This window comes from Suncus etruscus, chromosome 18 (genome assembly GCF_024139225.1).
Source record: "Suncus etruscus isolate mSunEtr1 chromosome 18, mSunEtr1.pri.cur, whole genome shotgun sequence".
In the NCBI taxonomy this organism is placed as follows: domain Eukaryota; kingdom Metazoa; phylum Chordata; class Mammalia; order Eulipotyphla; family Soricidae; genus Suncus; species Suncus etruscus.
The window spans coordinates 61,566,495-61,590,325 of record NC_064865.1 but is presented as its reverse complement, the minus strand read 5'-3'; the positions used below and the strand labels follow the sequence as shown (position 1 = coordinate 61,590,325).

The following is a 23,831-nucleotide window of genomic DNA, read 5'->3' as shown; positions in this document are numbered from 1 at the left end:
TTCTTTCTTTTTCCACTTATTGGGTCAGATTTCTCTCTCAGTGGTTGAACTTATGAAGTACAGTCAGTAATGTTGAAGTCTATTTTTTAAAATATTTTTATTAATATATTTATTTAAGCACCATGATTACAAACATGTCTGGAGCTGGGTTTCAGTTATAAAAAGAACACATTCACCAGTGCAACCTTCCCACCTCCAATGCCCCCCATCTCCCTCCTCCTCTACCCCCTACCTGTCTTCTAGACAGGTGTTCTACTTCTCTCACTCACTACCCTTGTTCTGATAGTTGCTAATGTAGTCAGTGTAGTTATTTCTCTAACTGCACTCACCACTCTTTGTGGTAAACTTCATATCATGACCAAGTCCTTTTAGCCCTCATCTCTATGGTCTCTGGGTATGATGACAATAATTTATTTTTACTTTTCTTAGATCCCACAGATGTGTGAGACTATTTTGTCTTCTTTTCATCTGTGCTTGGAGTTGGGTAGAGACTGGTCCATGGAGGTTGGTTGAGACCCTGCCGTCTCTGCTGTCCCCACACTCTGTTCTCCTTTTTCGGGGTCCTCCTCCTCAGAGTCTTTGAGATGGGTGGTGTGGCCAAGAGTCACTTTCCCACTCATTCATCTATTCACCCATCCACCCATTCACCCATCCACCCATCCATCCTCACTTCAGTTTCCAGCACTACCATTCAATCCTATGCTTCAGAGCAGACACTTTTCTCTTTCTCAAGATCCTGGAGCCCAAGGTCACTGCACCTGCCTTTCTTCTTCCAGAGCACTTAAGGGGAGCCTCATAAAGTTGGAAGCAAACAGAACTCAAATCCAAGCACATGACCCAAAACAGGTACCATGCCACTGCTCCGTCCACCTATGGGGCTAAAACAGCCATCACTTTTAGCACAGTGGTAAAATGTTTGCCTTGCACATAGCTGACCTGGAACGAACCAGGGTTCAATACCCAGTATTCCATATGGTCTACTAGGAGCAACTTCTGAGTGTAGAGCCAGCAGTAACCCCTGAGTACTGCTGAATGTGGCCCAAATACCAAAAACCAACCAACCAAACAAACAAACAAAAAACCAGAAAAGACAAAACAAACAAACAAACAAAAGGATTTAGTCCTGCCCTGGACTTTTTGTCTGAGAAGCAACGTCCTCTCTTCTCCCTTTGGGACTTGGGGGCCACCTTCTTTGTCTTTCCCACCTGGGCTCAGTGGGTAGCAAGGTCTTCGCCCTCACTTCACTGCTCAGGGGCAAACACCCCGATTTCACTCGTTCCTGTGCGTGTCTCTGGGGATGACCCTTCTCCTTTGCTGCATTTCTTGGTTCTCGTTTTACCTCCACAGGATCCGAGGAATTTGACTGTGACGACCAGAGTCGACCGTTCTCAACTCCGTCTTTCTCTAGTCCTCACTTACAGAACCCCAAGAACACTGGTACAGTGGGGACCCTTGCAGCCTGTGCTCCCTCCACTCAGAGGCTTCAACCTGGGGCTCCCTTTGCCCTGATCTCCTCCCTCTGACCAGCCACTTCCTCACTTCCTCTGCAAAGTCCCAAGCAAGCACCAAAGGGCCAGGGAATGTCTCTTTTCTCCTCTTGGACAATAACAGGGTGCTGGTGACTCCGGAGGGCCCTGCTGACTTTTTTGACAGTGCTTGTGAGGCCCAAAGGAGCTGAAACTGCGCCTGCCCTTGAAGGGACTTTCCTCTCCTCTCTAGAGTGTTTTGTGGGCCTGTCAGGCCTGCATGCCTGTTCCTCTTCACTGTGTCTGTCCCCTGCATGTTTCTGTTCCAAAATGCAGGTCTCTCGTCACTGAGCTGTGCACCAAAGGCCCCAGCACTTTATTGGCTCCTTCTCAAGGAGCACTGGAAAGGGAATATCCTGTGAAGCTTGAAAGCAGAGTGGTGAAGGGCTAGCCCAGCCAGGGGGCACTGGCCTGGCATGGGGCCTAGCTGGGCTTGATTTCTTCGCACGGCATGGGGCCCCTCAAGCACTGCCAGGAGGGACCCCTAAGTACGAACCAGGTCAGCTCTGAGCACAACCGGGTATGGCCCCAAACAAACAAACACCAAAGCTGCCCAATAAAATCAGGTGGACTCTGCTCTCTGGGCTTTGTGCTTTTTCCCTTGGGACACATGGAGAATTCCGCAGAACTTTGAGGATCCCAGGGAGTTGGAGGTCTCACTGAGCCCCGATCCTTCCCTGAGTGCTCTCAGCTCACAGGCACGACCTTGTGTGACCCTGCCCTTTGCAGGGATGAGAAGACGGGGGCCCAGAGTTCCTGGCACCCACTGACAATCATGGGACACGGACCAGGGACAGTGAGGGCGCCCCTCAGCCCCTGTTCTCAGGTTCAAGACCTTTCAACTTCCCTTCCTGAGGGTGCTGAGGTAGCAAAGAGAAGGAAGGAAGATCAGCATTTGCTGTGAAAAAAAACGTGTGTGTGTGTGTGTGTGTGTGTGTGTGTGTGTGTGTCTGTCTGTCTGTCTGTCTGTCTGTATGTATGTATGTATGTATGTATGTATGTATGTGTTTTGATTCCACTCCAGACTTAGAAATAGCTTCTTTGGGCCAGAGAAACAGAATGGAGATAAGGCATTTGCTTTGCATGCAGAAGGACGGTGGTTCCAATCCCAGCATCCCATATAGTCTCCCCGAGCCTGCCAGGAGCGATTTCTGAGTGTAGAGCCAGGAGTAACCCCTGAACGCTTCGGGGTATGACTCAAAAACCAAGAAAAAGAAACAACTTCCTCTCTCTTTCCTCTTCCTCTTTCCTCTCTTCCTCCCCTTTCTCTCCCCTTCTCTTCTCTCTTCCCTCACTTCCTTTCTCTTCTCTCCCTCTCTCCCTTCTCTCTCATTCTCCATCTTTCCCTTCTTTCTCCATTCTCTCCCTTTTTCTTCTCTCTCTCCTCCTCTCCTTCCTTCCTCCTTCCTTCCTTTCTCTCTCTCCTTCTCTCCTTCCTTCCTTCCTTCCTCCCTCCCTTTTTCTTCTCTCTCTCCTCTCCTTCCTTCCTTCCTTTCTCTCTCTCCTTCTCTCCTTCCTTCCTTCCTCCTTCCTTTTCCTTCTCTCTCCTCTCCTTCCTTCCTTCCTTCCTTCCTTCCTTCCTTCCTTCCTTCCTTCCTTCCTTCCTTCCTTCCTTCCTTCCTTCCTTCCTTCCTTCCTTCCTTCCTTCCTTCCTTTCTTTCTTCTCTCTCTCTTCTGTCTGTCTGTCTGACTCTCTCGACTTGATCTCCTAGGCACATCCATGAGCATACACCATGATGGTCTATTTCCGCTCAAGAATTTAGCAGTGTGGCACATTTCTGTGGACTCTGTGGGCCCCATGGTCCCACCCAGGCTGCATCTTGAGGATCTCTTCACTGACACCAGCCACAGCCATAATGGCTCCATAAGTTCAGGAGATGGTGGAAGGACAGAAAGCCTAGCCACTGCATCCCATCCTGGTCCCCAGCCTCTCCCAGCTCCTTCCCCACCGGGATGCCTGGTGCAAAAATAGGCCCAGCTGCTGGCCGCAGAGTGGAGTAGTTTGGTAGAGGTGTTTGGATCGGTCCTCATGTTGCCTTCTAATGAGACGTCTCTCAACTGGTCCCTTTGGTTTTCCTGTTAAAAAGATGTTTTCCCATCGCTTCCTCATCTGGTTTTTTTTTTTCCCCACCTCTTGGGGGTGGGCTTGTTTTTCCCAATTAGGCTGCTTTGGAGGCCTGGAGGGGCGGCTGCCATCTTGGTTTGTGGTTCCATGGAGTGGAGCAACTGGCTTGTGGGTGCAGAGCTTGCGGTGTGACCTGCTGCTTCTTCCCAACCGTGTGTGGATTAGTTCCTGTGTCTGAGTTGCTGCCGGACCTGCGTCTCTTGTCCTACTCAGACTTGGGCCACGGGGATCCCTCTGCCTCTCTGGGGAATGTGGAACGCACACCCCACCATTCCACAGGGTAGCTCTGGGCTCTCACTTTCCCCAGAATTCGGGGCTGTATGTGTATGCGTTGGGGGGGCATTTCCCCATTAAGTAAACCCTCCCCCTTGGATTCTCTTTCCACAATTCAATTTGCTCCTTTAACTGTCCTGGTTTGCAGCACAGTGATTAATACATTAAACCAATTAAACTCTAAGGAACTCCGCACACTTGTTTGCCCGTTTGATTGTGTTTTAAGCGGCGCGGGCACTGAATGAGCCTGAACCAAGGGGGTAATTTATTTGTCTGTGAGTCACCGAGGTCCCTCAGCTCCTCTGCCTGCCGGTTCCTGCTTAGTCTCCACGGAGCGTTTTGTTCAAAACATGTGACACATTTAGAAACCAACTTCCCAGCGCAGAATCTGACTGGTCCTGTGTTTTTTGCTTCACAAATTGGTCGCAGGACACCAGCAACTTTAAAACTTGGGACTAGGCGCAGAGAAATGGGACGGGCAGGAAGGCACTTGTCTTGCATGTGCCCGACACCAGCTACGGTCCCACGGGCACAGCCAGGGGTCACTCCTGAGCACAGAGCTGCCTCACTTCTGAGCTGGCAGGCATGGATCAAACACACACATTCACACACACACACACACACACACACACACACACACACACACACACACACACACACACACACACAAAATACAAAAAACAAAATCCTGGGGACTCTGAGTATGTCCAGCCCTGCCGATGAAGATTGTCTCTGGGCCACCCATGTCATTTCAAAGCAAGGTCCCAGGCTGGTTAAAGTAAGATGCTGGGCACACTTTCATGTCACAACTTAGTGGCACAACTGTTGACAAGATTGAACCTCAAGGCCGGAGAGATAGTACAGCAGTAGGGTGTTTGCCTTGCACACGGCTAACCCAGCACGTGGTTTCAACCCCGCTTCTCAGATGGTCCCCATGCCAGGAGTGATTTCTGAGTGTGGCAGCCCTAAAACTAAAAACAAAACAAAACAATAAAACACACCAAGATTGAACCTCAACTGCAAAAGACATTCTCCTCCCAGACTTTTGCAGACTTTTTTTTTTTTTCTTTTTGGCGGGGAGTTTGGTTCACACCCGACTGTGCTCAGCCGTTCCTCCTGGCTCTACGCTCAAAAATCACCCCTGTCAGGCTCAGGGGACCATATGGGATGCCAGGATTCGAACCACCGTCCTCCTGCATGTAAGGCAAACACCCTATCTCCATACTATCTCTTCAGCCCCTGCGGACTTGTTTTGCCCCTGACTCGAAGACAGACAAGAACATGCAGACGTGTGCATACAGAAACATGCAGACACACATCCACACACATGTCCCCAAGGAGACATTTTCCTTTCCTGCCAAAGCTCCTGGCACACAGACTGGAAGGCACGGCTTGTCACGGCTGACAACAAGCCTGAGGAAGATGTACAGTGTAGCCCCGACACACACACCCCTGCACCCCTTCAACTAGTTCCTGTCTTCCTCCTGGAGCACTGTGAGCTTGGTCTTGGTCCCTGCCTGCTCGCCCCGTCTGTCCTCAACAGTCACGTCCCTGCCCGCCTGCTCTGTCCCAGCCACAGCAAAACTCCCTGAGGGCCAGATGTGCCCCCCACACATCTCTGTGTCATCCCAGCTGCTGGTGCTCCTACTAGGGTGCTCAGCAGATGGGTGAAGGGGCTGGAGTGAAGAGCAGGCAGGCCCAGCCAGGCCAGAACTGAGCTGGCAGCCCTCTTCTTCCCATTGCTCACTTGCTCGCTCGCTCATAACCAAGGCCCAGTGGCTGGCACCACCGGTTCTATTTCCGTCCACCTGAATGCTCGTTAGTGGCTCCTCGCAGGGAGGATGCTGCTGGCTGCCTGGAATTCGACGTTATTTTAGACGTGCTCCAGTTCATTGCAGGCTCAGGGCAGGTCCTCATCCTGAGCAGGAGCAGTGAGACATCGAATCCTCCTCCGGTCCCATGGCTGGTTAAGGTGGCATATCTTTTTTATATTATTATTATTATTATTATTATTATTATCCTTATTTAAACACCGTGATTACAAATATGATTGTAGTTGGGTTTCAGTCGTGTAAAGAACAACTCCCTTCACCGGTGCAACATTCCCATCACCAATGTCCCAGATCTCCCTCCTCCCCACCCCACCCCACCTGTGCTCTAGACAGGCTTTCTACTTCCCTCATTCATTCGCATTGTTCTGATAGTTCTCAGAGTAGTTATTTCTCTAACTGCATTCATCACTCTTTGTGGTGAACTTCATGTCGTGAGCTGCACCTTCCAGCCCTCCTCTCTTTGTCTCTGAGAATTACTGCAAAAATGTCTTTTATTTTTCTTAAAACCCATAGATGAGTAAAAGCATTCTGCATCTATGTCTCTCTCTCTCTCTGGCTTATTTCACTCAGCATAGTAGATTCCATGTACATCCATGTATAGGAAAATTTCAGGACTTCATCTCTCCTGCTGGCTGCATAATATTCCATTGTGTATATGTACCACAGTTTCTTTAGCCATTCGTCTGTTGAAGGGCATCTTGGTTGTTTCCAGAGTCTGGCTATTGTGAATAGTGCTGCAATAAATATAGGTGTGAGGAAGGGTTTTTTGTATTGTATTTGTGTTCCTGGGGTATATCCTTAGGAGTGGTATTGCTGGATCAAATGGGAGCTCAATTTCCAGTTTTCTTGAGGAATCTCCATAATGTTTTCCATAAGGGCTGGACTAGGCGGCATTCCCACCAGCAGTGAATGAGAGTTCCTTTCTCTCCACATTCCCGCTGGCACCGATTGTTCTTGTTCTTTGTGATGTGTGCTAATATCTGTGGTGTGAGATAGTATCTCATCGTTGTTTTGATTTGCATCTACCTGATGATTAGTGATGTGGAGCATTTTTTCATGTGCCTTTTGGCCATTAGTATTTCTTCTTTTACAAAGTGTCCGTTCATTTCTTCTCCCCATTTTTTTTTTTATGAGATTAGATGTTTTTTTCTTATAAAGTTCCGTCAGTGTAAGGCGACATTTTTCTAGGACCTGCTGGGGATCAGCGATGCTCAGACGCCCAAACCGTGGCTGAAGGACAGACGGTGTAGGAGTGACAGCATCGCCAAAAGAAGGAGGGGCCCAAGTGATAGTGCAGTGGTAGGGCATTTGCCTTGCATACAGCTGACCCACGATGGAACTGGGTTCAATTCCCCGGCATCCCATATGGTCCCCCAAGCCAGGAGCGATTTCTGAGTGCAAAGCCAGGAGGAACCCCTGACTATCACCAGGTGTGGCCCCAAAACAAAAACAAAACAAAACAAAACAAAAAAAGAAGGAACACAGGGGTCTTGGAGCCCCCTGGCTGTTCCCTGTCCAGCCCAGAAAATCCCAGTGATGACTGAATTCCAGGGAACCCCAGTGCTTCTGGCCAGCTCAGCTCGAAGGAACAGAGAGGGTGTGACACAATGCTGGAATACTCAGTGTGACCAAAAAGGTGGCAAGAAAAAAAAAGAAGAGCCTTGTGCAAGAGTGTGTGTGTGCATATATGTCTGTGTATACATTTGTGTCTGTGTGTTTGCATATGCTTATGTGCGTCTGTGTGTGTCTGTATGTGTGTATGTCTGTTGCTTCAAAGTCTTACACCCAGGCTGAGGGAGATTTCGGCACTCACCAGCCCCAACAGAATTTTATTTTATTTTATTTTGAGGGGGAACCACACCCAGTGGCAGCGCTCAGGGGTTACCCTTAGCTCTGTGCTCAGAAATCACTCCTGGCAGGCACGGGGGACCATATGGGATGCCGGGATTCGAACTACTGTCAGTCCTGAGTCAGCCACTTGCAAGGCAAACACCTACTGCTGTGCTATCTCTCTGCACCCCACATTTTATTTTATTTATTTATTTATTGGTTTTTGGGCCACACCCGGCGGTGCTCAGGGGTTACTCCAGGCTCTAAGCTCAGAAATCGCTCCTGGCAGGCACGGGGGACCATATGGGACACTGGGATTCGAGCCAACCATCTTAAGTCCTGGGTCGGCTGCTTGCTAGGCAAACACCTCTGTGCTATCTCTCCGGCCCCCGTATTTTATTTCTTAATACAACATATTCTCTGGACTTACCCAAGTCTGGAACATTCTAAAGTCTTCCTTCCTTCCTCTCTCCTTCCTTCCTTCCTTCCTTCCTTCCTTCCTTCCTTCCTTCCTTCCTTCCTTCCTTCCTTCCTTCCTTCCTTCCTTCCTTCCTTCCTTCCTTCCTTCCTTTCCTACAAAACCAAAACAAAACATTTTAATAGATAAATAAAATAGAAGGTTGTGGGTCTGAAATCCTGATGATACGCCATGGGTGTGTGTGTGTGTGTGTGTGTGTGCTTGCGTGCATGTGTGACATTTTGGTGTGTTTTTCTAAAAGCAGGTACTCTAATAATCTCTTATTAAAATTTACTTTTTGGGTTTTTTTGGGGGGGGCACACCCAGTGACGCTCAGGAGTTATTTCTGGCTATGGACTCAGAAATCACTCCTGGGGGGCCAGAGAGATAGCACAGAAGGACGGCGCAGAAGGACAGCAGTTCAAATCCCAGCATCCCATATGGTCCCCTGAGCCTGCCAGGAGTGATTTCTGAGCATACAGTCAGGAGGAACTCCTGAGCGCTGCTGGGTGTAACCCAAAAACCAAAAAAGAAGAAGAAGAAGAAGAAGAAGAAGAAGAAGAAGAAGAAGAAGAAGAAGAAGAAGAAGAAGAAGAAGAAGAAGAAGAAGAAGGGAAGGAAGGAAGGGAGGGAGGGAGGGAGGGAGGGAGGAGGGAGGAAGGAAGGAAGGAGGAAGGAAGGAAGGAAGGAAGGAAGGAAGGAAGGAAGGAAGGAAGGAGGAAGGAAGGAAGGAAGGAAGGAAAGAGAGAGAAAGAAAGAAAGAAAGAAAGAAAGAAAGAAAGAAAGAAATAAAGACAGAAAAAAAGAAAAAGAAAGAAGAAAGGAAGGAAGGAAAGAAGGAAGGAAGGAAGGAAGAAAGAAAAAGAAAGAAAGAAAGAAAGAAAGAAGGAAGGAAGGAAGGAAGGAAGGAAGGAAAGAAAGAAAGAAAAAGAAAGAAAGAAAGAAAGAAAGAAAGAAGGAAGGAAGGAAGGAAGGAAGGAAAGAAAGAGAGAGAGAGAAAGAAAGAAAGAAAGAAAGAAAGAAAAGAAAGAAAGAAAGAAAGAAAGAAGAAAGAAAGAAGAAGAAAGAAAGAAAGAAAGAAAGAAAAAGAAAGAAAGAAAGAAAAGAAAAGAAAAGAAATCACTCCTGGCTTGGAGGACCCTATGGGACACCAGGGGATCGAACCGTAGTCCGTCCTAGGCTAGTGTGGGCAAGGCAGACACCTTACTGCTTGTAAAATTTCCCTTTTTTTGGAGGCTGGAGCAATTACACGGTGAGAAGGGCATTTGTCTTGCATGCGGCTGATCCAGGTTTGATCCCTGGCATCTTGTAGGGTCCTCTCAGCCTGCCAGGAATAATTTCTAAGTGCAGAGCCAGGAGTAACCCCTGAGTACTGCTGGGTGTAGCCCATCCTTCCCTCCAAATTTTGCTCTTTCAGTGATTAAAATTTTCCTCCTCTGCCCCCAACTCTGCGTTGCCAGCGGCTCGCTGTTTATGCGATCAGAAATAGACTTCGAGAGACAGAAATGGCATAGAGGGAAAAACATCTGAAGAGAGTTTACAACGAATCCTGAAAGGAGTACTACATGCCTTTTCAAAGAAAAATATTTAGAATTAAAATCAGACAACACAAAATGAACAACACTCACGCCATTGAGGAAGAAACTGCAGAGAAAACAGACAGTTCCTGTTTCGCCTGGCCCGAGTTTCCTGTTGCCATGGCCTCATGCCTGGGCCTGGGGAAATGATGCAGAAATTAAGGGGGCCAGAGAGATAGCACAGTGGTAGGTTGTTTGTCTTGCACATGGCCGATTCAGGATGGACGGTGATTCGAGTTCCAGCATCCCATATGGTCCCTGAGCCTGCCAGGAACTATTTCTGAGCACAAAGTCAGGAGTAACCCTGAGCTCCCCTGGGTGTGACCCAAAAACCCTAAATAAAAAATATAAATAAATATCTTACATTGGGAGAGAGGATACTGTGGGGCTATGTACTTATCAGCCCTGGAAGGCCTTTAGATAGAAAACTTGTCACCACTGGGAAGACTCCCTCTGTGGCACGTGGCAGGAGAATTTCTAGGTAGCTTGGCATGTATAGTCCAGAGTGAGAAATGCAAGTAGATGGACCAGAGCAACATGAAGTCATTCAAAACAGGAGCCATGTTCACTAATGTTCCACTGAAAGGCACAATACTTTCAGTCCAGCTCGAGGAGGCTGTCATGGTGACAATCCACCAGAGGGTCAAGTCACTCACCCTCATTGCAGTCTTCTTCTTGGGTCCAGGGTTCAAATCAGTCCAGGGTTTGGGCGTCAGTTGTTGTTTTAATATAAATTAATGAGTCCTACTTAGTGTTGGTGTGGGGTTTGGTGAGGCCTTTCTCAGCGAGGCCAGGCTCCTGCAGCCCCTATGACCAGGAGGTCGGTCTGAAGGCTGCAGGGTGATGGCGGAATAATTCACAAAGCAGTCAGATGAAGTTCCAGGCGTCCACCAGCTCTATTTCATGGTCCTATCCTAACCACCATGTTCATTTCCTCACATGGCCTGGTGGTGGGGGGTTTGAGGACAGAGAGAGACAGAGACAGGGGTGAAAGAGAGAGGAAGAGAGAGAGTCTTGGAGAGACAGGGACTCATACACAAACATACAGAGAGAGAGAGAGAGAGAGAGAGAGAGAGAGAGAGAGAGAGAGAGAGAGAGAGCCTTTCTCATTCAGTCTCACCAGAAATCGGGCCCGTGACCTCACTCCCCAATGGAGGATTTCAGACCCACCTTCTTGGAGTCTCTCCCCTTTGAGGGTAGCCCATTTTTAGAACTCATTTGGGCAAAGGGAACCTCAGGCCACAAGGTTGTGGCTTTTTCTTCATCCCCTGAGAATGAAAGGGAAAAGGGGCCATTAAAGAGCCTGACTTCACCCTGTGTAGGAAGGACCAGGTTGCTCGACTGTGGTCCTCACAGGGATTCATTCCCTGGCCCCAGAGATGCCCTAGTCCTCATAGAAACTCTCTGGTCCTCCCTCACAGAAATTCCCTTCCCAGAGTCTCAAAGGGGCCCGAAGTGCATGCAAAAGACCAGCCATGAAACTGGAGGCCCATTTGCAGATTTGGGGATGGATTTTGTTAAACCAGAGACTTTGTCCAAGCTGAAATAAGACATTCACTGATCACCTGTAAGTCCTGACTGTGTGTGTGTGTGTGTGTGAGAGAGAGAGAGAGAGAGAAAGAGAGAGAGTGAGAGAGAGAGAGAGAGAGAGAGAGAAAGAGAGAGAGTGAGAGAGAGAGAGAGAGAGAGAGAGAGAGAAGGAGGGAGGGAGGGAGAGAGGATACTTAAAACAAGGCAAAAGTGATATCTGTGAATTTTTTTTGGCAAAAAAAAAGACAACACCCAATTCTAGATCCATTTGCTATCCTAATCATTTTCTTAACTTGATAAAAGAGTTCAAGATTAAATTTGGGTTGAGCCTTTAGAAGTAATTGGGACCTATCAATCACACAGTTGAATAGCTTCTTGCTCAGATGGCTTCTCTTGGCAGTAATTTCACTTGGCCTTTTGTTTTTCTAGTTCTTTTTTTGTTTTGGGGTCACACCTAGCAGCACTCAGGGGTTACTCCTGGCTCTGTGCTCAGAAATAACTCCTGTCTTGGGGGACCATAAGGACGCCAGGGGATTGAATCATAGTCCATCCTAGTTCAAATACCCTACCACTTGTGCCATGCTCCAGCCCCTATTTTTCTAATTCTTTTTTAAGAGGGTGAGGGCACACCCGGCAGCGCTCAGGGGTTCCTCCTGGGTCTATGCTCAGAAATTGCTCCTGGCAGGCTTGGGGAACCATATGGGATGCCTGGATTCAAACCACCGTCCTTCGGCATGCAAGGCAAACGCCCTATGTCCATGCTATCTCTCCAGCCCTGTTTTTCTAATTCTTATTGAATCACTCTGAGATGCAGAGATGCAAAGTTGAGTTGGTGGGGGCTGGAGAGACAGCATAGTGGTAGGGCGTTTGCTGTGCATGTGGCCTGATCCAGGACAGACTGTGGTTTGAATTCCAGCCTGCAAGGAGCGATCCAGGGCATTGATTGGTGTGGCCCAACAACCAATCAATCAATTAATCAATCAATAAAGATTTTTTAAAAAAAAAAGTTGAGTTGGGGGCCTGGAGATATAGCACAGTGGTGTTTGCCTTGCAAGCAGCCGATCCAGGACCTAAGGTGGTTGGTTCGAATCTCGGTGTCCCATATGGTCCCCCGTGCCTGCCAAGAGCTATTTCTGAGCAGACAGCCAGGAGTAACCCCTGAGCAATGCTGAGTGTGGCCCCAAAACAAACAAACAAAAAAAAAACAAAAAAAGTTTAGTTGGAGGAGTTGGTTGAATTCCTGTTCTTCAAGGATCCCAGACCCATCCCTTCCTGAGGGTCCTCAGGACTTTTGGTCAGGAACCAGGAATGTCGCTAATACCGGAGTTAAGTCTCTCCAGATTCTACCTACAGTTTTACTTAGGATTAAAAAAAAAAGTCAAGTGACATTTTTATTATTTCTGCCACACTGAACAAAAGCAGCTTTTTCATTTCATTCATGAGCGTTTCTGTAAATGTCACACTCCTTGTTAGAGAGGCAGAGTTAACATTCTAAAAGTCAAAGGATGGTCTAAATAATGCTCTAGTACACACTAGAAATTGGGGGTAATTTCCTTTCACTTTTTCCCCTCCTTCAAATTTTCAAGAGAACCTACTTTGCAAATGCTGATTCCAATGGGGAAAGAAGAAAAAGATGATATTCTAAATTCTGATGTGTCTCTATTTCGGGCCTAAATAAAAACACGAGCATGCAGGTAAAACGAAGATGAAAACCATTTGCTGTAATATTTTACCTTTCAGTTAATTAAGCATGGCACCCTTTGCTTCCAACTGACATATTATGGAGGATTTTCAATGAGATTTCTGTCAACTGGGGGAGCTAAAATAATATTTTTTCTCCTGTTTTTCTAAAAGTAATAAAATTATTCCGTGGCAAGGGATGGGCCTCACAGTGCAACGCATGACTTGAATGTGTGAGACCTGATTTCAACCCCCCCCCCCAGCACCATACACACACAAATCAGTGATAAATAGTTGCGGTGTTTCGTTGTTGTTGTTGCAGCTTTTATTTCTTTACCTTTTTAATTATTTATCAAGTATAGATTGGTAGATTATCCAATGTGCTTTCAAGGGAAGAGGGAATGATTCTGCTATTTTTTAAAGAGAGAGAAGTGAGTCCCAATCAATTTGAAGTCAGACACCCCCATCCCGCCACCAGAAAACCAGCAGTCTTTACCCTCACCCACCATCTTTTCGCCTCCTCCACCAAGCTCCAAAAGAGAATAGTGGTTCTGGGCCTGGAGAGATAGCATAGCAGTGAGGCGTTTGCCTTATACTACACAGCCTATCCAGGACAAACTGTGGTTCAAATCCCAGAATCCCATCTGGTCCCCCAAGCCTGCCAGGAGCGATTTCTGAGTGCAGAGCCAGGAGGAACCCCTGAGCACAGCCAGGTGTGATCCAAAAACCAAAAAAAAAAAAAAAAAAAAATTACTGGTCCTTGACACTTCCCAGGTAGGCTGGTCCAGACTGATCCCTTTGTGGCGTTCTCAGAAGTAAGAGGGGGCAGATACCCCCATTCCATGTGAACTACAACAGCCCAGTGCCACCTCCTACACCCTCTGAGAAAAATGGCCCAGCTCTGAGATTTACCTTTATCAAACTCTCAAGCCACCAAATTTGTCTCGGATCTATAAATCCTGAACACCTCAGTATTTCCTAGTAGTGTCAACCCACTGGTATCCCAGGAAATGTGGTAGGAAAGAAAAATCTCCGGAATCTGTGAAACTGTCATCGAAGGTGCAGCTAGCATCAACCAGGCCCAGCCAATCCTCAGACGCTGACCTTAGTAAGTAATGAGAGAGAGAGAGAGAGAGAGAGAGAGAGAGAGAGAGAGAGAGAGAGAGAGAGAGAGAGAGAGAGAGAGAGAGAGAGAGCAATAGCACAGCAGTAGGGCGTTTGTCTTGCACAAGGCCAACCCCAGACGAACATCGGTTTTGATTCGAGGCATTCCCATATGGTCCCCCGAGCCTTCCAGGAGCTATATCTGAGTGCAGAGCCAGGGGTAACCCCTGAGTGCCGCTGGTGTGACCTCAAAAAACAAAAACAAATATATATATATATATATATATATATATATGTATACACACTCACACACATATGCAAGTTCTAGACACTTTGGGAGCAAATGGCTCCTCTTTAAGATACACAAAGCAAAGCAAACACGCCTTACAAAGCAGCAGGCCACTGCAGAGGGAAGGGCCCAAGGGCTAAGACATCTGGCGTGGATCCTTTTGTAATGATCCATCACTCGATTTCTCAAGTTCACGATGATTTTTCTGAAAACACTGTGTGGTCTGTGAGCGGCCTCAGGCTTACACACCACGAGCTTGCCCGCAAGAACTTCCCAGTGGGAGCTGATCCCGCTGACCACAAAAACTCGCAAGGAGGGAAAAATAATTGCCTGTTCCTGGGAGCCCTCGAGTGGGCTGGTCTGAGCAGCGTGTGTGAGAGATTTGGACTGGGGAGGCGGCCTTCAGACTCAGGAGCGAGCGTAGCCAGAGCTGTGGGAATCGAAGGCAGATAGCATCAGTTGTCCACAACTTGATAAAATCATCTCTTCGACAAATATGTATTGAGTGAACCACATGTCCCGGCGTTGCTTGGGGCCACCGAGACAAAGTTGAGACCCTGGTGAGTGGTTAAAGATGACTGAAAGAGAAAAATAGGCCAACAGGCAATCAGAGGGCCCCTGAGCATTGCCCTGCACCAATTACTCATCTCATTGGCAGGTGAAATTCCTTCTTTTACTCTTTTATTTTGTTTTGTTTTAGGGCCACACCCAGAGGCGATAAATGGTTACTCTTGGCTCTGCGCTCAGAAATTGCTCCTGGCAGACTACAGGGATCATATAAGATGCCAGGTATTGAACTCAGATCAGCTACATGCAAGGCAAACACCTTCCCCACTGTGCTATCACTCCAACCCCCCTTTACTCCTTTAATTCAAGTTTCTGCCATGATTTCACTAGCCCTGTGCTTCAGCTGAGGCTCCATTCTATTTCAAATCAGCTGCTTTTTTCAGGGTGCTGAGAGATAGGATGGTGGGGAGGACGCTTGCCTTATACGCAGACAACTCAGGTTCGGTCCCAGGCATCCTCTATGGTTCCCTGAGCCTCACCAGGAATTATTTTTGAGTGCAGAGCCAGGAGTAAGCCCTGAGCAATGCTGGGTGTGGCCTAAAAAACAAATAAAGCTAGCTACATTTTCATCTTCTGGGCTCTATTTACAGTGGGGGCTGGGGGTTCCATATTGATTTTCAGAGAGATTTAGAGGAACCTCAGACCAAACAACTTTATTCCCAGGTCTGAATGAAAGATGGGGCTGACTAATCGCAGAACTGTTCCATGGATTCCTTTTAGCTTGAAGTTTAGAGGGCTCCGTTTTTTTCTGAGGCATTTTCTCCCCTCCATACACACAGGTGAGGGAGATTAATTAACTCGAGGTAAATCACCTTTCGGGGACCAGCTTGGTAATTTGACTTTCGTTCCCAGACCTAAAGGCAGCATCTAGAAAAATCCTTCTGGGGAAGCTCAGAAACATTCCCTGTAATAGGCAGAGACCAGCAAACCCTGGGTGAGTTCAAAGTCTGCAGCCTTGTGTGTGGGCTTATTCTAATCCGGGGTCACCTGTCCCCTAATTCCAGATGAACCCCCTCTGGAGTGTTCTCAGACTCACATGTGTGTGCAGTGAAAAACTCTGCGTTCTTTAAGGAGATCATGTAACCACCAGCCCGTGTCCACTCTGGGTCTGATTTGAACCCAGAAGCACATGCAGCTCACCAGGTGGATAAGCGAGTTCCTGCAGGTCAAAAGGGTATCAGATAGGAAAGGCTTGTTTTCATAACTAGTGGGGAGAGTGCTCAGGACACAGTAGGGGAACCCTTCTTGGGGTCCCAGCATAGAAAGGACCCTGGGCTTTATCCCCCCACTCAAATATGGACGCAGGAAGGAACAAGGAACCAACTTAATTTTGTGATTTTTGAGAGGCTCAGGTGCCGTATCCTCGCTGTGGGTGCAAGAGGCAGAGTGGTGGCTGCGGATGAGTGTGGGTTCTGCGCCCACTGTGGCCTGGGGGAGCCCCTTCCGGCCTTCCTCTCCCCACAGTTATCTAATCTGCAGCTCCCCAGCCCTGCAGAGCCTGCCCAGGGTCGCCGCCCTGTGCAGCATTGTGGTGCCAACCACCGAAAGCCCCTAAGCTCAGGTGGCCCCATACTAGAAGAACTGCGGATTAAAATACACACCACCACCACCACCCCAAAATAAATGAATTAAAATTATAGCGGCTGCCTATGTGACCAGAGACCCGGGTAGGACTTGGCCCGCAGAAGGGAGTCCTCCAGAGAAGGCAAGCGGGGGAGGCTTGCAAAGAGCCTGGCCCGGCGCTCGGAGTCCCCAACTTCGAGCCCTGGAGATGTCCCTGGCGCAGGGGGACGCGCCCTTGGCGGGGTGCGGAGGAGCCTCACCAGCCGCCTGCCGCAGGGCTGGCGTGTTCCTGGCACGGCGCTGGCTCGGCCAGGTTGGCTGCTGGAGCCCGCGAGGGGCGTTGGCGTTGGCACTGGCTTTGGCATGGGCGGCTGCGCTCGCCCCTTGGAGAGCGGCGAGGGCGCAGGGGACCACTTGGCCACCTGCCCTTGTGGAACCCGCGTCCACACAGCATTCATGGGGGGTGGGCTGGGGAGAAAATAAAACACGGGGGCACATTAGGGGGCGCTGCTCTCGGCTGCGTGGGGACTGGAACACGCAGGACCCCCCCCAAATAAAAACAAAAACCAGTGGGCACCGCAGCAGGAAAAAGGCGCCGCAAGGTTACTGCAGAGAGCTAGCCACCTAGTCTATCCGGGGTGCCAGCCTCGGGCACCTCTGCAGCCCACGATGCCCACAGCCACCTAATAGATGAACAGGGTCCCTGCGCCCTGCCAACCCGCACCCCCAAGTCTCCTCTCTCTCCTCCTTCCTGCGGCCCTCCTCGATTCCTGGTGTCTGTCCAGTGTGCCTTCCCCTTCCCCTTCCCCTCCCCTCGGTGCCGTGGGCCCATGGCTAGGTGGCTCCAGGACCAGGACGTCGTAGGTTCTGTGGGTGGCCCAGATCCCGCGCGGTCCCGTGACTCCGTGGCTCGCTGCGTGGCTCCACGGTGGCCGCCGAGGGCGCTCGCGCGCCGGAGCTGGGCGCAGCAGGTGCCGCGTTACCTCCACCTCGGTGGGGAGGAGGAGAAGGGGCGGGCCGGGCCGGGGAGAAGGAGGAGGAGGAGGAGGAGGAGGCCGGTGGCTACGGAGCGAGCAGAGCCCTAGCCCTGCCCAGCCAGGCCAGCCGGAGCCGGGAACCGGGAGCCGGGAGCCGGAGAGCGCGCGCCGCTCTTGGAGAAGCGCAGGGCGCAGGGCGCAGCGCGCAGCATTCGGGCGTCGCCCAGCTCGCTCTCTCTGTCTCTCTCTGTCTCTGTTTCTCTCTCCAGCTCGCCGTCTCGCTCTGCGGCGGAGCCTCGGGCCAGGCCTCGCGTCCACGTCCCCGTCCCCGTCCTGCGGTGCCCATGAGCGGCGGGGCCGGCCGTGCCCAAGCCGGGCGCGCGGCGCGAGGCGGTGCCATGGGGACGCGCCGAGGCTGAGGGTCCCCCCGACCCTGCTGCGCCCGGGCCATGGCCGTGGACAGGCGGCGCGAGGCTGCGGGCAGCGGGCCCGGGAGGCAGCCGGCCACGGGCGAGGAGAACGGGGCCCTCCCGGCCAGGGACGCGCCTGCCGCGGCGGCCACTGCGTCCTCGGGGCTCTCCGGGGACCCGCACCCCGGCGCGCCGAGCCTGCTGCTGCTGGACTACGACGGGTCGGTGCTGCCCTTCCTGGGGGGCCTGGGCGGCGGCTACCAGAAGACCCTGGTGGTCCTCACCTGGGTGCCCGCGCTCTTCATCGGCTTCAGCCAGTTCTCCGACTCCTTCTTGCTGGATCAGCCCGACTACTGGTGCCGCGGGGCCGGCCAGGACTCGGAGCCCGCCTCGGGGGTCACGGTGCCTGGACGCTGGGGCGCGGGCGACTTGGCCAACTGGACCTACCCGGCCACGACCCCCTTCTCCACGGCCTCCTGGGGGCCCACGGATCGCCGGGGCAATGGCAGCGGCTTGGCCGGGCCGGACACGCCGCCCCTGGAGTCCCCGCCGGACCAGGGGGAGAACGCGTCCAGCTGTGAGTGTCACGCGTGGGAATACCGCATCCGCTCGGGCCTCGTCCAGAACGTGGTCAGCAAGGTAAGGCTGTCCCCCACCTCCCCACCCACGCCGCCCCACGTCCCCCAGGACCCACCCAAGGGTGACGGCCAGCCGCCTCGGCCCCTGTGCGCACACTGGTGGTCGTGGGGAGGGAGACACGCAGAGATACAGAGACTTGGGCACACGGAGGAAGGTAGCACGCTCCCGGGGTGCAGAGGACAGCTGTGGCCTCTGGCTTGCACCCCGACTCCTGCTCCAGTGCTCAGGTGCAAAGGGCAGCCCACCACCACCATCAAAGCCGTCTCCCCCACCTCCTGCAATCCTGGAAACTGCCCCCCTCATTTTAGCCCAAATGAGCAGCCTGCAGGGTTTGGCCTCTGACTTGTCTGTCACCCACGGGCCCAGGGAGGGGGTGTCCCTCATCCTGGATGGTCCACGATGCCCTCTATGGCTAGTGAGGAAGCCTCCCCCGTGGTGCGGTGTGTGTCCTGGGCCCAGATGGCCCTTTGCTGGCCTGGCTGCCTTTGGCCATCCCACGCTCGCTTTGGAAACAGGAAAACCGGCTGAGGAAGCGAAGTTGGGGACACAGAGCTAGAGCTTTGGAAAATTCCCTTCCCCTCTCCCTTTGCTGAGAAGGGCCTGAGGCAGCCTCCTCAGCTTCTCCCCCACGCCATCCCCAAATGTTTTTATGAGCATTGGCATCTAGGAAGGACTGGCTTTCTGTGTGAGGGGGGACCGTCACCGGCTTAAGGATTCCGTCCGCTCTTTCTGGTCATCCACCGAGGCCCTTCTGGGACCCTATAATGGAGCGAACTGCTGTTACCTGGAGGGAGGAGGGTTGTGGCGATTGGAGGGATGTCCTTGGGTGAACTAACACTGTAGGAAAGGCTGCGAGACCCTCACATCTGCCCTTTTGGGGTTCCTCTGAGAATCAGGACATTATATCCCCATCACCGAAGGCCAATCTGCCCATCCTTTGGGTCTGTTTGTGGGCCCCCCCCCCAATGCATTTTAAAGGCCTCATTGCATTTCAAAGTAAATATAGACCAGACCTCTACCCCATAATCTCCCCACCCCTCCAGGGCAGAGTGTTTTCACCACGTCTTTGTTTACATGAGATGGAACTGTCTGTCAGTCAGGCCCCCCCACCCCATGTGTGTTAGTAAACAGTCGTGCTCAAGGGTTCGTAGCAAGATGAAATTGTTACATCATCACACCATTGTCTCAACCTCCTCCAACCTGGCAGGAAACCCGGGGTCCCTGGGGGAGCAGGACTGGGGGGTGGGGTCCCTGCACCTACACACACAGACACACACACAAACACATATACACACACACACACACATACACAGACACACAGACACTTCATCCTCCTCCTCGCAGGTGCCCAGAGAGACCAGGGCACAAGCCGGGCTGCAGAAATTGTTTTTGTCCGCCGGCAGCTGGGGAAATAGCAAGACTGAGCCTGGTGACCATGGCTTTTTTTTTTCCTTCAGTCTTTGTGCCTGTGAGAGGCGGCACTGTCAGCTTCTTGGGACCCAGAGGGAACTGGTCCTGGGTCAGAAAGGCTGGGGAGGTTGAGCTGGGGGGGGGCCTCTCCTCCTGTCCTAAGAACAGTTGTCTCCCACCCCCCAACACCTGATCCCTGGAAAAGACTCAGAATTCCAGGAGGTCCTTAGACTGGGATGTGCAGGCAACTTGGGGATCCGGACCCTTCCCCCAACCCAGCAGAGGTCAGGGGCAGAGATTGGGGTGCATGGCTGGCTGGTGTGTGTATGGGGGGGGGGCTCCTCTGGCAGGGGTGCAGGGCCTGGCTGGGAGGTGCCTGCAGCCGTCTTCGGGACGGTGGCCCAAGACACGTTTTCTTGCGAGATAAAGGCTGGAAAGTTGGTATCGATTTTCACACCCAAACAAGGTCTAAATAAAGGCCTGTCCTTGCACCGTCTTCACGTCCCTCCCAGGCAAGGTTTGAAGTACAGCCGACACTGGCTGAACCCAGGGTTTGCCCCTCGGCTGCTCTCTGGGTCTGTGGCTCTGGGTCCGAGACCCCTTGGGGGAAGGTGGGAGCTGTCCCCCCTTCTGTCTCCCCACGGGGAGAAAATTCAGGAACTGCTTTGGTTTCTCCTCTCTTCTATGTGCAAGGCCCCCTCAGATACAGTGTGTATCATCATGAGTATATGTGAATGCATGTCTGCACGTGGCTGTGTGTTGTTTACGTGTGTGTGTGTGTGTGTGTGTGTGTGTGTGTGTGTGTGTGTTTGCACCTGTGTACAAGTTCATCCAATTTTGTCCTCCTCCTTTTTCCCCTCCAGGGAGCCAAAATGGAAAAACCTACGGGGTGTTTAGTATATTCTATTAAGATAACAGAGTGTGTGAGGTCCTAGTTTAAAGTATGTCCTATGTTACCTGAACATGGTTTTTGGTTGGGTTTGGGGGTCACATCTGGCAGTGCTCAGTGAGTCACTTCCTGGTGGTCCTTAGGGGGACCCTGTGGGGTGCCGGGGATCGAACCTAGGTCAGGCACCAACAGAGCAGGCACCCTCCCCACTCTTGCCATGTTTTTCTGTGGTTTTCGTTTTAGTTGACATGTTTGTTTGTTTTTTCTTTTATTATTTACTTATTTATTTTGGTTTGGGGGCCATACCCAGTGGCACTCAGGAGTCACTCCTGGCTCTGCGCTCAGAAATCACTTCTGACAGGCTCGGGGGACTACCTGGGATGCTGGGGATCAAACCCAGGTCCATCTCAGGTAGGCCACGAATTAGACAAACGCCTTACAACTGTGCTATCGCTCCAGGCCCTAGTTGACGTGTTTAAACCTGACGATACCATAGAACACCCAACGGTGAGCGTGGCATGACCCATGAACACACACCCCATCTGTGCCCTGTCAGCATTCATCACAAACACGGAATCTGGGTGTTGTGTGGGGGTGAAGTGATGCACCCCGAGTGGGAGTCTTGTGCGGCCTCCATGCTAGACCCCTGAGGTGTTATCAGAGCTGAAAGAGCTTCTTCAGCGCTGTGGGGTGAGGGCTGGCTCCATGGTTGAGCATAGGCCTGAATGTGTGTGGGACCCCCGAGTCCAGAATCTGGGGCTGACCTCAGCCCCTCCCCGTGGGATCTGGACCCCATGGTCTACATGTATTCTGGGGATCAGTGCCCAACACTCTGGGTGGTCTCTGCCCCTTCCTGTTCTATCTCCTTTCAGCAGGCCTAGATAGATTGCTGAGGACTCCATGGTCTTTGTTTAGGGGGCTCCAAAACCCCAAGCTGGTTCTGTCTTTGTTGGGTGATCCCCCAAAAAAGCTTCTGGGCAACAGAAAAGCTGTGGGTGCCCATTCTGGGATGACCTCTAGCTCTGCCCCCAGGAGGTAGCTGTGGTGCCCAGACACACATGGCATGTTTCTATTTCCCAGGGGCCATGTGCCCACTTGGGGAGACCCCAAGGGCCTGCCTTCATGGCATGGGACATCCCCTGCGGCTTCTCCCGTTGGGATCTTTGTTATTTGGGGGGTCTAGAGGAATTGTATCAGTTATTGCCTTGGGCCTTGGCATTGTGGGGTCTGTGCCCAGACAGACATCACGGTGCCCAACAGTAGCCAGAGAGCAAAGCCACCTCATTCCTTCGGGGCAGTTTCGCCACATTTCCAAACTCGATTCTCCAGTGACAAGGAATCTCCTTGCAGACAGGTCTGAGGCAGAGCAGAGCCAGATTCAGCATGGGCAGGAACTGGCCTGACACCATCTGGGCTTCCCTGGGCGGCCCTGCCACTCCCCCTGACCCTGCTGAAAGATACTGTCACCGCTGGTCTGCTAGGGAAGCCGAGAGCCAGAAGATTCCTGGAGAGCTGGGCAAGACGGCTCTGGGGTGGGGTGGAGGGACTCTGGAGCACTTTGGAGACTGGCAACGGGTTGCAAAGACCCGGCCCCAGAAACTCAGCTTTCCCAGTGGTGCAATCTGGGGATGCCCCCAGCTCCCCCGGAATAATCCGGGTCAGGGACGCTCCCTTCTTTGTCCATTCATGAGACTCTAGGCGTGTCTGGCTGGCTGGCTCTGGCCTTGGGAGGCTTCTTCCGCCTCCAGCTCACCCCACGTTCCTTGCAAGTTTCTGGCTCTCATCCCCTGCAGGTACCCCAGTTCTGTGACTATCCCAGGCAGGAATAGGTGCATTTTTTTTCTGGGGCTCACTTCTGGGCGTCACCTGTCATTTCTCAGGCTGGTGTGACCTCAGAGAGTTGGGAGGAGTCTCCATTCCTGGCATTGCTGGTGTTGTGGTCAGGAGCTCAAGGTGGGGACATCTTGTTGACATGGTTTGGCGTATGCAACCCCATCTCAGAAGCGGACAGGGACTAGAATGCAGGGATGTTTGGAGAATGGATCTGCCCAGCTCTGACAGTGGCTCCTTTAAAGAATATTCTAGGTGGGCTGTAGTGATAGCACAGCAGTAGGGGTTTGCCTTTCATGCAGCAGACCCAGGACGGACAGTGGTTTGAATCCCGGTTTGAATATGGTCCCTTGAGCCTAGCAGGAGCGACTTCTGAGCACAGAGCCAGGAATAACCCCTGAGCGTCATCATACGTGGCCCAAAAACCAAAAAAAAAAAAAAAAAATACGAATAAAAAGGAATATTCTAGGACTGTTTCCATGATGATATGTATATGTAGCCACTGCCCCCACACTACGCACCCCCCAAAAATAGGGCTGGGAGGCATCTGGATAGCTCGGGACCCCACTATCTGGCCTTCCATGGATTCAGGAACACAAACTCTCATTAGCTGCAGACACAAGGCCTGTCATGATTCCCAGGGCGAGAAGAGGATGCATGGAACTGCATTTGGGGGTGAGAGAGCAGGGTATTGTGGTGGTTGGGAGTGCCTGAGTGAGGCATGTCTCCCTCGGTGGGAAGCCTGGGGTCCTCCACTTTTCTCATACACACCATATCCACTTTGAAATGGTTCCAGGTTTGGTCCATGGGATGCACTCAGCTGGCCTGGTCCTCCTCACTCCTTCCTGTCTGCAGGGTGCTCAGGGTCTCTCTGATGCATTTGGGGTTCCTTGCCTTTGGACTCTCCTATCCTTTGTCTCTCAGTGTATGAGAGAGAGAGAAAGAGACAGTGAAATAAGAGAGAGAGACAGTGAAATAAGAGAGACAGATTGTTTATGGGAGGACAGGTGTGGATTTCATTTTCTTTCTGACTGATATTTAAGTGCTTGTTGATAGTGTAGACAAACCCGTCAAATATTTTCTCTTTTTTATGTATTTTATTTTGTTTTGTCTGCGGGGGAGGGTGTGCACATCTGGCAGCACTCAGGGGTTACTCCTGGTTTTGTGCTAAGAAATTACTTCTGGCAGGTTCGGGGAACCCTATGGGATGCTGGGGATCGAACCTGGGTCAGCCACGTGCAAGGCAAGGACCTCTCTGTGCTGTCACTCTGGGCACCCCCCTCCCCAATCAAATATTTTCTAATTCAACCGTCCTCCCACTTG

The 23,831-nt window shown here is 51.3% G+C and overlaps 1 protein-coding gene across 5 annotated transcripts in view; it reads left to right on the top strand.

Annotated features, from left to right (window-relative positions):
* The first annotated feature begins 17,753 nt into the window (after window positions 1-17,753).
* Window positions 17,754-23,831, top strand: part of SLC22A23 (solute carrier family 22 member 23) — a 79,797-nt gene continuing 73,719 nt past the window's right edge. For all 5 annotated transcript variants that reach the window (XM_049764957.1, XM_049764955.1, XM_049764956.1 and 2 more), the window contains exon 1: window positions 17,754-18,379. In XM_049764957.1, the coding sequence (XP_049620914.1) occupies window positions 17,780-18,379 (600 nt within the window). In that variant the 5' untranslated portion in view covers window positions 17,754-17,779. The remainder of the gene's footprint in view (window positions 18,380-23,831) is intronic.